Genomic DNA, 12,279 nt, shown 5'->3' with positions numbered 1-12,279 from the left:
GTTCTGCTTTACCTTAAGTCACTGAACCCTAAGTTGCAGAGTTTCAGTTATTTCTTCTATGAGAGAACAATCTGCCTGGAGCAGGGGCAGGTGCCCCTGAGGTTTGAAGCAGTTGGCCAGTCACAGGAACCCTTACAGCAGACACAAGATTAGCTGTGTGGTTCCTAGATCAAAGGATTTTTGATACAAAGATAGAGGCAGACTCTGTTGTGAAAATTGAATCTGCTTTAGCAAAATTAATACAATTATTACAAGTGCTCAAATAATCACTGTCCTGGATTTTTTCTCTCTCTCCAATGCAGAGTGTATTGAATTAATATACTTTAGGGTTTTTGGAGTCCTCGAACTTGGCTTGATTGCTACTGATTTCTGCCGTTCCAAACAGTATGAGCTTGCATCTGTCTATCCATCAGACTTTAAGTGCCTGCTGTATGACCTCTAAAACCTGCCATGTGTTCTAGCACCATTTCACTGTATGTCACTTAGGCTTTCAAAAGCAGATTCTCCAATAACACTGAATGCTTCAGTGCTTTCACTTTTTGCTAATATTCTCACTTCTACATGTCTCCACAGACCACTTGAGTTTCCTGAGTGTTCACTATGTGACCATGCAGATAGAGCTTCCCCAGTTATTTTCCCTCCCCATTTCTGGCCACACATTTTGCACCTACAGCATGGCTCAAACAGGCGATGTCAGAAAGTTCACTTGAAACACTTTATCTCATCACTGAAGTTTTTAGTACCTGATAGGAGACTTGAGCTTTCACATCCCCAGCCTGAGGTTCCCAGAGGCTGCCTTCTTAAGATACAGTCAACTTCATCATAAAATCTCATTTTTCTCCTGGGATTTCCAAGATGCTCATTTTCTTTCTGCAGTGCACGGTATTCATATTTTAGGTTCTTGTACTTTGTGCGACATTGTTTCCAGTCTCTGTCTATGCCACGTTTCATTAATCTTCTGGCAATTTCCTCAAATATTTCTTTATTTCTTGTGGCCCCTTCAAGCATTTGTTGTATCTTTTCATCCGACCATATGTTTATCAGAGCCCTAACTTCATTATCACTCCAGTGTTTTCCTGCTCCAGTATCATTAACTGTAATAACTTTAAAGTGATTTTGTGCTTCTTCCAAGGGAATGTGATTGTCTGAAAATATAAATAAAAAAACCTTAACTGTAAATGCTATAATGCATGCTAAATATACATATATGAAAGCATAATTGCAACTGATAATCAGTTAATGATTAATATTTTATATATTTTAATCTTTTATATCTTCATATTTTTTATATTTTAGAATTTTAATGTCCATACACAATTCTTTTCCCTTAAGTATGCAACATATGTAGCAAGTGGAATCTCTTGTTTCTCCAAGGCATCTAAAATTCAACATTTTGTTGCTATAATTGTGCCACTGTTGTGAAATTAAAGACATATATCCAAGTGTTACATGTAGAAAAGTAGTAATCATGAAGCTTTAAAGATCTCAGCATTGGTGAGAAGTGTGGTTTCAAATTAAAATGGCAATGTGCAAATGAAAAGGCTGCTTGGAATTCAACAGAAGAAGAAAAATCTTCAGACTTGAAAATAATCAGAAGTAGGCAGATGCTGCTCATTAGATTATGTATAGAAGGCAAAGTTGAACTACAGTATTAATACAAATTTTGCTCATGAAAGGGAAAGATCTATGAAACAAATTTTTAAGTTTACTAATAAAGCTAGAATGGAATCAGAATCAGAAAAGTAGAGCTGTGTTTACAGTAGAGATGTGATTGCTCCAGCTTTGGTACTGAAAATACAATGTGATTTATTTCATAATAAATGCATGAAAATTATTACTCACCTGTCCCAACCATCTGTTTTGCTACTGGCGTACAAGATCTGTCTTCTGAGGTAGTGCTTATAGAATCATCATCTATAGAAACAGTTTTAAATAGACTTGGATTTAGACAAATAAATTGCTATTATTATTGTCATCCTCTTTAGGAAACACCTCTTTCCACCTTAAAGTGTCCTAAGCCCTCCGTCTAACCCTTTAGTTATAGACTTGAAGAATCACAGAATCATGGAATCATTTAGGATGGAAGCACTAATCATTTAGGATGGAGTTAACATTGCCAAGTCCACCAATAAGCCATGTCCTAAGTGCCACATCTACATGTCATTTAAATCCCTCCAGGGACAGTGACTCCACCACTGCTCAAGTCCAAGGTGACAGTTCTGCTGAGCTCCCTTCTTACTTCACCAAGAACTGAAAACACTGCCATTTTGTGATTGCTATTGCCAAGAGGCTCCAGCCACCCCCAGTCCTCTATTCACAAACACCAGGTCCAGTGAGTACCTCCCCTAGCTGGCTCCTTCACCAGCTGCGTCAGGAGTTGTCAGCCACACACTCCAGGAACCTTCCTAGGCTGTGTCCTCTGCTGTGTTGTATTTCCAGCAGACTTCTGGTCAGCTGAAGTCCTCCCCCAGGGGCCAGTGACTGGGAGACTTCTCCCAGCTGCTTGTGAAATATTTCTGCTGCCTCTTTGCCCAGGTTGGGTGGTCAAACACAGACTCCCACCAGGATACCTGCCTTGTTGCCTTCTCCTGATTCTTACCCATACGTCCTCAACCCTATTTGTCACCATCATGAGCTCTAGATGATCAAAACACTCTCTAACATACAGAGTACCCCACAGTCTCTCCTTTCTTGCCTCTCCCTTCTGCAATTTATAGCCATCCATTGCAGCACTCCAGCTGTGCAAGTCATCCCTCTGTGTCTTCAAGATGGAAACTGATACAGTTTTCCTGCTACACAATGGCTTCCAGCTTGTCCTGTTTGTTGCCCATGCTGTCTGCACTGGTGTGGATCAACCACAGGTGGGCTTTTGTTCCCACCATCTTTTGGGGATGAAAAGGTCTAATTTCTATATGGCCATTCTCAGATGCTCCTGTGGTTTGTAACACATCAGTAACTCCTGTATGTCTTTCCTGATCTCCATTCCCTGACTACTAAGATAGCAGATCAAAGGACCTCTCTAGAACACCACCCCTCCCACCCATCAAACATTGGCATGTTGCCCCCAGGCTCTCTAGTTAAAGTCTGGTGTTATCTCTTCCCACCTGCAAATTTAGTTTAAAGCTCTTTCAATGAGTTCTGCTAACTTCTGTGTTAAGATCCTTTTCCTCCCTTTGAGATAGGTGCCAACAAGTCTGGTATCTGGAACCATGACTGAAAATTCCAGTATTTTCCCAGTGTCAACAAGCTTGGAGACAGATAGTGATCTGCTGGTTCTTCCTGTTTTTTTCCCACATCATTCATTGCAACTGGAAGAAGAGAAGGCTACTTGTGCTCTCGATCCTTCAACCAGTTGTTCCAATGCCCTGAAGTCTCTTTATTTGCAACTTCATTGTTGCCTACTGAGAAATTATTGAAATTGTCTATGAACATCAAAACCCTGCTTTGCTGATTCTGTGTTCATTTGCTCATGCTTGAACTATTCTGAGGCTGAAAGTTCACTTCTGTGTGGACTTACATTTTGAGTTGGGAGGAAGAGAAAGATTAGTTCTGATTGTTTGCTAGGGGATGTCATAGACTAATTATGTTCAATACCAGTTTTAGTAAAGAGTAGAAATAAATATTTCTTTGATGTTTTGAACAGCTGAGTGCTTACTTAGGCTCTGTCAGAAATAAAGATTCTTTGTAAATAAGCATGTTCATTTGATGTGCTTTCTATAATGGTAGTTGCCAATATATGCACAAACTAGTACTTGGAATTCATATTTGCTCTATAACTTGTTTTCTCTTCAGTCATTTGGCCAACACTTGTTTTTCACAAGCTGTGTGCAAGCATATATTTTGTACCTGTGGAAAACTTGGAAATCATACTCTCATCAGCATGTGTATGTGATTTACTTGGGATACTAGAAAAAAAGTGGGTTTTCTCATAAACAGGCACCCTATAACTTTTGAGAAAACTCTTGCATATTCCTTAACACTTGCAGCTATTGGAAATGGGCTAAAACAGAGCTGTAGGTCTACTCGTAGGCTCCTGAGAGATTCCTTTTTTTCAAACCCTTAACCAACCTCCCCATGGCTTCCATTTCTGTGCTCATTCTGTCAACCATACTGGCTCTCTGGTCTCTTCCTGTCTTTGGCAGTGGCACTGGTGTAGTGCTGACTTGCATGATCACTGTGATCAGTTGGATATTACATGATAGCGAGTTTCTGTGTATGAGGCAATCAGTTGAGCTACATGACATTTTATTCTTCACTCTGCATTCATGTGACCTTGCTGTGTCTCAACTTTCAGGGTCACAGATTTACTTTATCCTCGGTGTCACCTGTGTTCCTGTGTGTCATTGTTATGATGGCATTGCTCTGATGTTGTCCTCAGTGTCACAGTCACTACAGTTGTCTTTCACGATCAAGATCAGCCAATGCAAACAGTTGTAAAGGGTGTCTAACATAGGATGTCTCAACAGCCAAACTACAGATAACATAATTGTTGAAAAGGGAGCTCTTGCTTGGAATATGCCTGATGCATACAATAGAAATATTCTTATGGTAGAAACTTTCAGTGTCAAAGGCCAAAGAATTGCTGTTCACACAATCACTAAAATTGGGGGTTTTTCTATTAACTTCTGCATACAAACAGCATTACTGTAACGAATATTTTGATCCAGGGTGTCAGGCCACTCTATTTCAATGCTATCTTTATTTCCCCTGATGTCTTTTTTTCATTATCATCTATGGTCTTATGCTCATTTATTCCAGAATATTAGTATCCCTACTGTGTTCTAATGTTAAATTTTAACATTTTAAACAAATCTTCTCCTGATCACTTATCATTGAATATATGACTTCTACATATTGCTGAGGTGCTGATTTCAGTTTTATATTTAAAATAGTTCAGAATATATTTATGGAAATTGCTTGCTAGTAAATCATCTGATACTAAATGCAGTCATTAAGTAGTTTGAAAATACAGACAATGTATAAAATGTTCTGAGTTTCTGAGACAGCCATTTACCTTTCCATTTTATCCTCTCTAGCAACTGTGTAAGAGAAACCATAGTTGTGTCACAATCAATTGCAGACTAATCATACTCATCATAAAAGGGAGCATGTTGTCTGGGAAAATAAGATTTTGTTATAATTATGGGAAGGGGAAATAAGTGTTCATACATTTCTGCACTATGAAATCAAACAAAACCCATAATTTATCATAACCTAGAGGTAGAACAAGTGTAATTTGCTGGAATAACATATGAATCTTTGGAATCTGCAATGCCAGTAAAGTAGAATGTCCTGTTAAAACTATCCTGACAAAGTCCTGACCTACCTATATCAATTGTCTCCTTCTTTATTTGTGTAGCTTCCAGAGCTGCTGGGGTGGAGTTGGCTAAGTCCCCCTCATCTTCAAGGATTTCTGTAAAAAATAATAATTTACAGAGTTCTTATTAACTAAACACGTCTTGAGTGATGTCTTGAGAATCAACTACTCAGAATGCTGCTGATAACTTCTGTTAAAGATTTCCTCTCTTAATACATTAAAGCTGCCATTTATCTGCTGTAATAGGCTTAAGAACAGAGTGTTCCTGCTTATAAAGTAAGTCCAGAACATCACATAACAGCTGCAGTAGATAAGTTTATGGGTTACGTGTGCAAACTCTTAAGTTATTTTAACCTGGATCTGGATTTGTAGAATGGTTCACTGATGGTGGGTGTAAGATATCTAGTTACTGATAAATGTTCCTGCAGCAGAACAGGCAAGACAGTGACTTGCATAAAAGGTGCAATATTTACTGAAATTATTGAAAGACTCCCAAGTGACTGATGCAAAGAGTGTTTGAATTAGCCCCAAAAAGGAGCAAGGGACCCAGACACATCAGGGTGCTGTGCTTAGACAATTGATCTGTAAGGCTGCTTGCGTGATGGAGACAATGTACTAAAGCCTGTCCTGAGAGCATCGCTGCTGCTGCAGCTTGCAGGGGTTTACATCACACAGCTGGGTGACAGAGGTGTCCCTGGGCTCCCCTCCATGGGGAGGAGATCTCCACTCCTCTGCCATTGGCCCTCTGGTGTTAAGGGAAAATTCCACCCCTCTGCCCTAGGACAGAGGTATGGGCAGGTGGATGATGCAACTGGTCTTGCTGATCCTCGCTTCCCAGTGAGGACACTGCTCTACAGAGATTACACGGTGAAGGCCACATCATGGATCAATGACAGCAATTTTCTGGCTCCCAGCCTGTTCTCAGTCCAGTCAAGAATATTGCCCCTAAACATTGAGCAATAAAGTTTAATCTAGAGCCATTTTATTAAAAATTACCCCCAGATCAATACAGCTTTGTTTGCATCAGATGTTCTTTATGATGAGACTAGCATCACATGCTTTTTTTTTTTGCCTTTTTTTTTTTTTTTGTGAGCCAAGAATGTGGGTAGGGAGCCTGGCTTTTTTTCCAAGGCACCTTTCAGAGTTTTGGAGAGAGGGCACAAAAAGAGTAAGACTGAGCCAAACAGAACAAGCCATCAAAAGTTTTTGGCATGGATAAAACACAGTGGCTCCATCTGAATTGTTAGTGAAGCTATAGACAGTTGCCAGCAAATATGCTTAATCTCTACTTTGTGTTTAAGCAGTGCTCACAAGGCCACCCGAGCAATGCTGTCACAGTCTTTCCTTTCACCCACTCAGACTGATACAAGCTCTGTTCTCTTTTGGCACTCTGTCAGCATCACTAATTATCTTGTTTTCTGGCTCATGAGGCAAGATTAGTAATTTGTCTCCTAATCCTTACTCTCATGTGTGTCTTGAATAGTTTAAAAGGGAATTGGGATATGTTAAAACTAGGGAAAATTTTTAGTGTGTGGCTTATGTTTACACTCCAGCAACTTGCAAAGTTGCTGCTCTGTCATACAGACCTATGAGAGTGGATGCAGAAAACTGTGGGTGCTCAGTTAAGAGTTTATGTCTGCAGCCCAAATATGCCTCGGCTAAGGCAGTGAATAATCAAGAACTTTGGGGTTTGCACTTCTCTGAAACACTGCCTAACACTAGCCTGGAGCACATGTATGTAAACATTATCTTTTGACTTTATATCTGTACATTTTAAAATTCCTTGCACACAGCAGCAAGTGTTCAAGCCAATGTTAAGTGCCTGAGTATGTACCAACTTAAAATCTTAACTTTAAACAACAGGTTTTTAAAAAGCCCTTGCTTAGGAGTGTATCTTGGAAGTGTCACTACATCAAATTTGTTCTGAGAGGGACATATAGTAAAGTGTAGGGGGTATCAAAAATGCTAAGAAAATAAAGATAAGGAAAGGAATTTGTTTGACATAAAATACTTGTAGGTATTTTTAAGAACATTAGGCTAGTGGTATTTCTTAGAAACCTGTTTTCATCTCCACTGTTGTTCCCTAGCACTTCAAATTTAATCAAACCTATACATCCACTCTGTGGTCATACTAAGTCTGACGCACGTGGAATGTACATGGAGTTTGGATTGACAAGACTGCATAGATGGAAGTAATTGGCTCGTCTGAACAGATTTGTTACTTTTAGGAACAACTAAAAGTGATTCCACGAAATTGAAAACATAGTGAAAATGACTAAATAAGGTTTTATTTGCAGATCGATTCAATGTGGGGTATGTTTTACCAAAAGAGAGAGCAACCTGCAGTGTCCCTAGCCTATCACAGGACGCTTTAGCTGAAAACCCAGGGCTGGAGACTGTTGTGGTCCTTCTGCTCCCCCAGCTGGGCAGTGCTGACAGCGGCGTCAGGAACCAGGACAGGCTGTGCAAGGAGCTGGGAGAGTTTATTTACATTTATGGGCATTCTCAGGTGGGCATTTGCTGCTCTTTGAGTAACAAATTCATATGGGCAGAGGAGAAAAACAATGCCATGGCACATCAAATAACTAATTACTCTTCTTAAATTGGTGCATTTGTCTTTTGATTAACACCACCTTAGTATTTTTCTTACTAGAGTATGACAAACCCAAATGGGCTGTTTATAAAGACTGGCAGTGGTGACAGTGTTACTGTGGCTCCTAACTCAGATTCACCTGTAAGATCATGAGAAGCACGTTCACTCTGAAGCAGCTCCTGCATCTTCTGTGCATTTACACGGCTGCCAGAAGGCAATGCCTGCCCAGGCTAACTCATTTATATGTGTATGTATATGGGCAAGTGCATATACAGCTCTGGCTGCAGAGTACATTAACTGATAAGGAAGATACCCAAATATGAGTTTAACAGAATTTCTGAGTTCTCATTTATGCCAAATTGAGGTTTTCCACATTTTTTTTTCAAGGCACACAAATACCTATAAATTTAATAATTCCATGCCTGTTGAGAAACACTTTTCTACAAAAGTTCTGTTGAATATGCAGAAGCTTTTTTAAAAAGTGACATCCTAAATGCCAATGATTGTGAGACATTACTCATATCAAACAACCAATGTAATGTATCAGTGCCTTTTCACTATTTATCAGTGTGTATATTTATGAGTACAGAGCTACATACAATCTCTTTACTTACCAGTTTCTCACTTCAAAATTACTTGGACTGTCTAGGAAAACCATGTACCACAATTAATGAACAAAGAGTCTCCATGATGTTGTAACATAAAAAATGTGCATCTTTTCTCTGTTTTATGCAATACCTATTTATGTCACCATTAATAAAACTAAAGACTAGGTGTATTTTACCATCTGCAAAAAAAGTATTTGAGTGTGTATTGTTTGTTTTGGAATGAGGGAAAGAATTTTGCAAACTGAACTCTTTTGTTGGTTTTGCCTTGGAGTGTGGCTTTGCATTCCCCCACAGAAGTTTGAAAAATAGTCTTAAGAGTGGAAATGCTGAGCCACAGACACTTTTGAACCACTTACTATTTTAATTTTTCCCCACAAAATCATATTTCATTTACAATTACCCAGAAACAAACTATGAAATGAAAATACAAGTATTTGAAAAGGGAGATGGTAACCAAGGTAAACTACAGATATCTTTACACCTACACTTATCTTAAATGACAGAAATTTGTACTCAGGATTTTACTGGCTATTCATTTTAAATAGCTTGTTTGGAAGAGTGCAGTCCAACTTACAATTTTACGTAGCACCAGTAAGGTGAAAACTGTCAGACAACAGTTAAGGAGCACTGCTGAATCATTGCATTATTACAGTGTCTTGCTACTGTCCGTGTGTGTGTAGTATTGTACTTGTCAATGGGTAGAAATTGAATTAAATATATTTTTAAGTAGTCTTAACTGGATCCCACAAAATGCTGTTTATTTCTTTCATATTTGTCTCTCTGAAAATGAGGTCCCTATAGGCAATGCACTTTTCATGACAACCTCTTTTTCTCCATGGAATGCATCAAGTGCCCGTGGTGAGCTGGTAAAAGGTCGCTTATTTGTTAGTAAATTTAAATTTAATAATGTAATTGCTATTGAATGAAAAAAGCCAAAAATGTTAATCTCTGGTATACCTTAAATTACAATCATCTCTTTACTTACTTCTCATATTTGTTTCTTTGGTTATATGCAGAGCTGCCTGACTCTCTGGAGTAGTGTTTACAGTAACATCATCTGTCAGAAGATTTTTAATTTGATATTAAAATCTTACAAGTTTACATTAGACCATTTAAAATTCTGTAAGACTACTCCTTAATGCTTAATTTAGACCATGTTCTGCCTCACACTACTGAAAGAGAACATGAGGTGCTCTGTAGTGGAAAATAAAACTTGTCGGCCTGAGAGACTTTCATGTGTCTCCAGCTGAATGTTAAACTTCTGCTTCCCCTGAAATTTGTTTTCAGATGTAAACCATAATATTTCTTTGTGAAGAGCAGAGCATATGACCTTGATATTCAGTGAGACTCCTTAGTGAAGTTTTCATCCCCTGACATGAGCATTTACACAATTATATCCTAATCACGTATTGTGAAAAAGAGATTCTGTATTAGTTCATGCCCAGGAGACTGAAAAATTCCAATCCTTAGGAATAACATAGTTTAAGTAAGTGTACTGTAATGCAGTAGGACATTGTACTCAACTTGCTTAAACTTGTTTCTTCTCTACATTCTGCGTCACAAGTCTCTGAAATGATTACTTACAGGACTGATTTTATCAAATTTAGCACGCCATTGTAGATGTGTGCGCAAGTACGTGATGGTTATCTCTGTGACATTATCTCTTGCTTTTAAGTTTTTTAGGTCTCTGAATTTTCTACCATTAATTACAATTTGGGCTTATTTTAGGAATTAATTTTAATTTACTAAATTTAGGTATTTATATAAAATAGAAGCCTTTTCAGATTACCTGAATCAGAAACTTTCTTTGTATCTGCAACCTGTAGGTCTTCTGACGTATTACTAACAGAGTCCTCTTCACCTGTGTCTCCAGGCATTTCTGTGTAAATAATGCTAAATTAATTATGGCACTGAATTTCTCTACTTTATAAGAACACCTGTGATGTATCAAATTAAAAAGTCCATCCTGCCTCGGATGCTCTTTACTTCAGCAGGCAAAGTAGATGCATTAGCAAAACATGTAGAAATGGCAACTGAAGAGTGAATCCTCCCCCAAAACATTCTCACAGTTTTCAGCCAGACTGTCTTTGTGTAATATTTTTCTTGACTTCTCCCATTACTTTATTAACTTCTGGTCTTACATTTGGCCAACATAGTATCATCCCCTCATCTCAACTAAAAGTTTAATGTTTAATTCTGTTCTTAAACAACAAGCATGTTTCTGGTTGTACCTACCAATAAAAGTGTTTTAACTTTTGGGTAGTGTAGGTTCATCAGTCTACTCTAATTCTGCACTGATCATCCATTACCATTGTCAATAACCACCCAAAACCAAAGGCAGACTCTGCCAGCATTCTTAGTGCTGTTCCTTTTGCTATTTTCACTATTGTCTCACCTGTTTGGGAGTCTTGCTCCAAAGCCCAACCAAACTGAGCTATTTGGGACCATAAGAGAAAGACAATTTAGATGTTAATTTTTTTAACCAATGTCTGTTACTACAGATTTCTTTTGCTCAATGTCTTAATTTTTCCAGTAACATAGTCTGACTATCTCTCTGATCCATTTCTGTTATCTAAACTGGAAACAGTGTCTTCTGACATGACTGACTGGAATTGTCTCTCTGTATCATTTTATCCTATGTCTTAATCTTTTTTTTTTCCTCTTTTTGCTTCTCAGTTCTATTTTAAAAGTACAGAGAAATCACTCAATCTGAAATATTACCTTATAACAAAAGACAAAACTACTGGACAAAATAGTACGTTTCTATTTAGTGTTTTTCCACACCAGCCAATTGGTTAATCTCTCTGTTTGTGCTTTTTGAGTTTTTTTTTAAGATCTCTCTAGTGCTGGAAAACTAAAAATGTTAAATGATATGTGGGTAGTTGAAGTACTTACCTACGGAATCCTTTTCTGATTTTGCTTCTGTCCATTCTGGAGGCCTCTCACTTTCATAATTATCTGATTTACTTGTTGGTTCCATTGTGCAGTGCCCCAGAATAGCATCCAGTTCATTAAAAAATTTCATACTTTTACTTGTACTCCCTGAGTCTTGGGCACTTTTTACACTCTTGTATTCATGTTTCAGATTTTTGTATTTTGTCCTGCACTGCTTCCAGTCCCTGTCAATTCCAAACTTTTGCAGTCTAGCAGCAACCTGCTCAAATATTCTTTTATTTCTCACTGTCCCCTCCAGTTGTTGCTGGATATTTTTGTCTGACCATATGCGTATCAAAGCTCTGACTTCATTGACAGTCCAGTGTTTTCCTCCTTCATTTGCCACTGTGGGAATGAAAGCCGCTGCTTTGGAAGCCTCTACTGCTGACGCTGGATTACCTGCATTGTGTGAGGGAGGGGAGAGACAGACATTTGTTACGTGCATTGGGGGGTTGGGGTGGGGAAAGGACAGAGAGAATGGGAGTGAAGGATGCTGTTTAAAGACAGAGCAGAGGTGACATTAAAATCAAGCTATTGGTTATTAATTTGTCAGCATTTTTGTTAATTCTGATATAATTTTTGCTTTCACTTGAAGACAGATACTAAGATAGCACATGTACATTTAATTAATCTAAGAGGAACATTTCTTTCTTCTGTGTCCTGATACACTAAATTTTTACCTGTAAGACCTTTGGGAACATCTGATGATCTGCTTTGTCCTTCAGACATTAGAGAGGAGAAGAGAACTGTTGGGAAGATGGGATGTGCTGCATGAGCACAATAACAAATTGGCCCCGAGTCACTGACACTAGCATCCAGACTTAACA

The 12,279-nt window shown here is 38.4% G+C and overlaps 2 protein-coding genes across 4 annotated transcripts in view; one reads left to right on the top strand and one right to left on the bottom strand.

The window, feature by feature from the left end:
* Positions 1-12,279, top strand: part of PPAT (phosphoribosyl pyrophosphate amidotransferase) — a 42,742-nt gene that overhangs the window by 10,793 nt on the left and 19,670 nt on the right. The gene's annotated exons all lie outside the window — the stretch shown is intronic.
* Positions 1-12,279, bottom strand: part of PAICS (phosphoribosylaminoimidazole carboxylase and phosphoribosylaminoimidazolesuccinocarboxamide synthase) — a 41,360-nt gene that overhangs the window by 21,355 nt on the left and 7,726 nt on the right. The window contains exons 3-8 of one of the 3 annotated variants that reach the window (XM_054294065.1): positions 11,414-11,851; positions 10,308-10,397; positions 9,504-9,575; positions 5,327-5,413; positions 1,843-1,914; positions 744-1,145 (exon numbers count right to left, since the gene is read on the bottom strand). In XM_054294065.1, coding sequence (XP_054150040.1) covers positions 744-1,145; positions 1,843-1,914; positions 5,327-5,413; positions 9,504-9,575; positions 10,308-10,397; positions 11,414-11,851 — 1,161 coding nt within the window. The remainder of the gene's footprint in view (positions 1-743; positions 1,146-1,842; positions 1,915-5,326; positions 5,414-9,503; positions 9,576-10,307; positions 10,398-11,413; positions 11,852-12,279) is intronic. The other 2 variants (XM_054294073.1, XM_054294081.1) reach the window with 2 other exon arrangements.

Source organism: Melozone crissalis, unplaced genomic scaffold (assembly GCF_028551555.1).
Source record: "Melozone crissalis strain CALT ecotype California unplaced genomic scaffold, PUWL_Pcris_2 ptg000006l_1, whole genome shotgun sequence".
Taxonomy (NCBI): Eukaryota; Metazoa; Chordata; class Aves; order Passeriformes; family Passerellidae; genus Melozone; species Melozone crissalis.
The sequence above is the reverse complement of the archived record's forward strand: the minus strand, read 5'-3'. Positions and strand labels throughout refer to the sequence as shown.